Source organism: Branchiostoma floridae, chromosome 13, assembly GCF_000003815.2.
Source record: "Branchiostoma floridae strain S238N-H82 chromosome 13, Bfl_VNyyK, whole genome shotgun sequence".
NCBI lineage: Eukaryota > Metazoa > Chordata > Leptocardii > Amphioxiformes > Branchiostomatidae > Branchiostoma > Branchiostoma floridae.
Window position 1 is genome coordinate 4,513,095 of NC_049991.1, and position 932 is coordinate 4,514,026.

At 44.2% G+C, this 932-nt stretch overlaps 1 protein-coding gene across 1 annotated transcript in view; it reads right to left on the reverse strand.

The window, feature by feature from the left end:
• Positions 1-932, reverse strand: part of LOC118429566 (mitotic spindle assembly checkpoint protein MAD1-like) — a 16,181-nt gene that overhangs the window by 12,551 nt on the left and 2,698 nt on the right. Inside the window, exon 4 of the mRNA XM_035840096.1 lies at positions 453-635. Coding sequence (XP_035695989.1) covers positions 453-635 — 183 coding nt within the window. The remainder of the gene's footprint in view (positions 1-452; positions 636-932) is intronic.

A 932-nucleotide genomic window follows, 5' to 3' on the forward strand; every position in this document is an offset into this window, starting at 1 on the left:
ATTGGAACGATCGGTCCTTACCTCACTAATTCGGGAAAGATAGAAGTAGTGTTCCGTTCGATTACGAACTGTAAACATGATTCTGTGTGTTCGATTTCCACCTTGGTGGTGCTTTGCGAAGGGGGCTTGGAGCCAACAGCCAATCAGAAATCGCGCACATAAAGGGTGCGAATATTCAAATGCCGATCGTTCCAATGCTAACGAATGCCAGACGTACTGGCAGGAGCAGAGCGACCAACGCACAGTACGGCTGGATTCCAGGCTATGATTTACTGCATGGTTTAATTTCTTTTTGAAACTGAAGAAAATTGATGTGTGCACTGATGTTATACATATAATTGAATCAATTTAGGCTAACTTGGTGGCCTAAAAAGCAAGCATTTAAAAGGCTGTTTCCTGTCTATCTTTATGTTCTAAAAAGTCCACCCCTCCCACATAATGGTACATCCCACCTCCTCTAACTCTGCTTGGATGTGCAGCTTCTCCCGTTGCAATCCCATGATCCTCTTCTCCGACTGGGTCTTAATCGTTGTCAGTTTTTTCCGCTCTTCTGCGAGCTCTTCTTTCGCTTGTTTCTCCTCCCTCTCCAGGAACTCCAGTTTGTGCCGGAGGTCGTTAACCTGTTCTAGGTCACGCTGAATTTGCGAGAGATGAAAAAAGGGACTTTCAAAACCTGGTTGTTATATACAGTAGAAGTCAGTTAATTGCACACTGGATAACTGCACACTTCTGTTAATTGTACGGAATCCCAAAGTCCCGTAGCGATGCGGTCCAGTTGAATAACTCGAGAGGCAATCTAGCCAATCTAGGTGATGAAACAGTGTAATAGTTCAGCTAACATGATACAAATGCATAGTCCAGTGGTTATATAAATGGAGACTAATAAAGGGTTAATGCCCCGCCCCGAGGTGTATATGGTGAGATAATCCCTG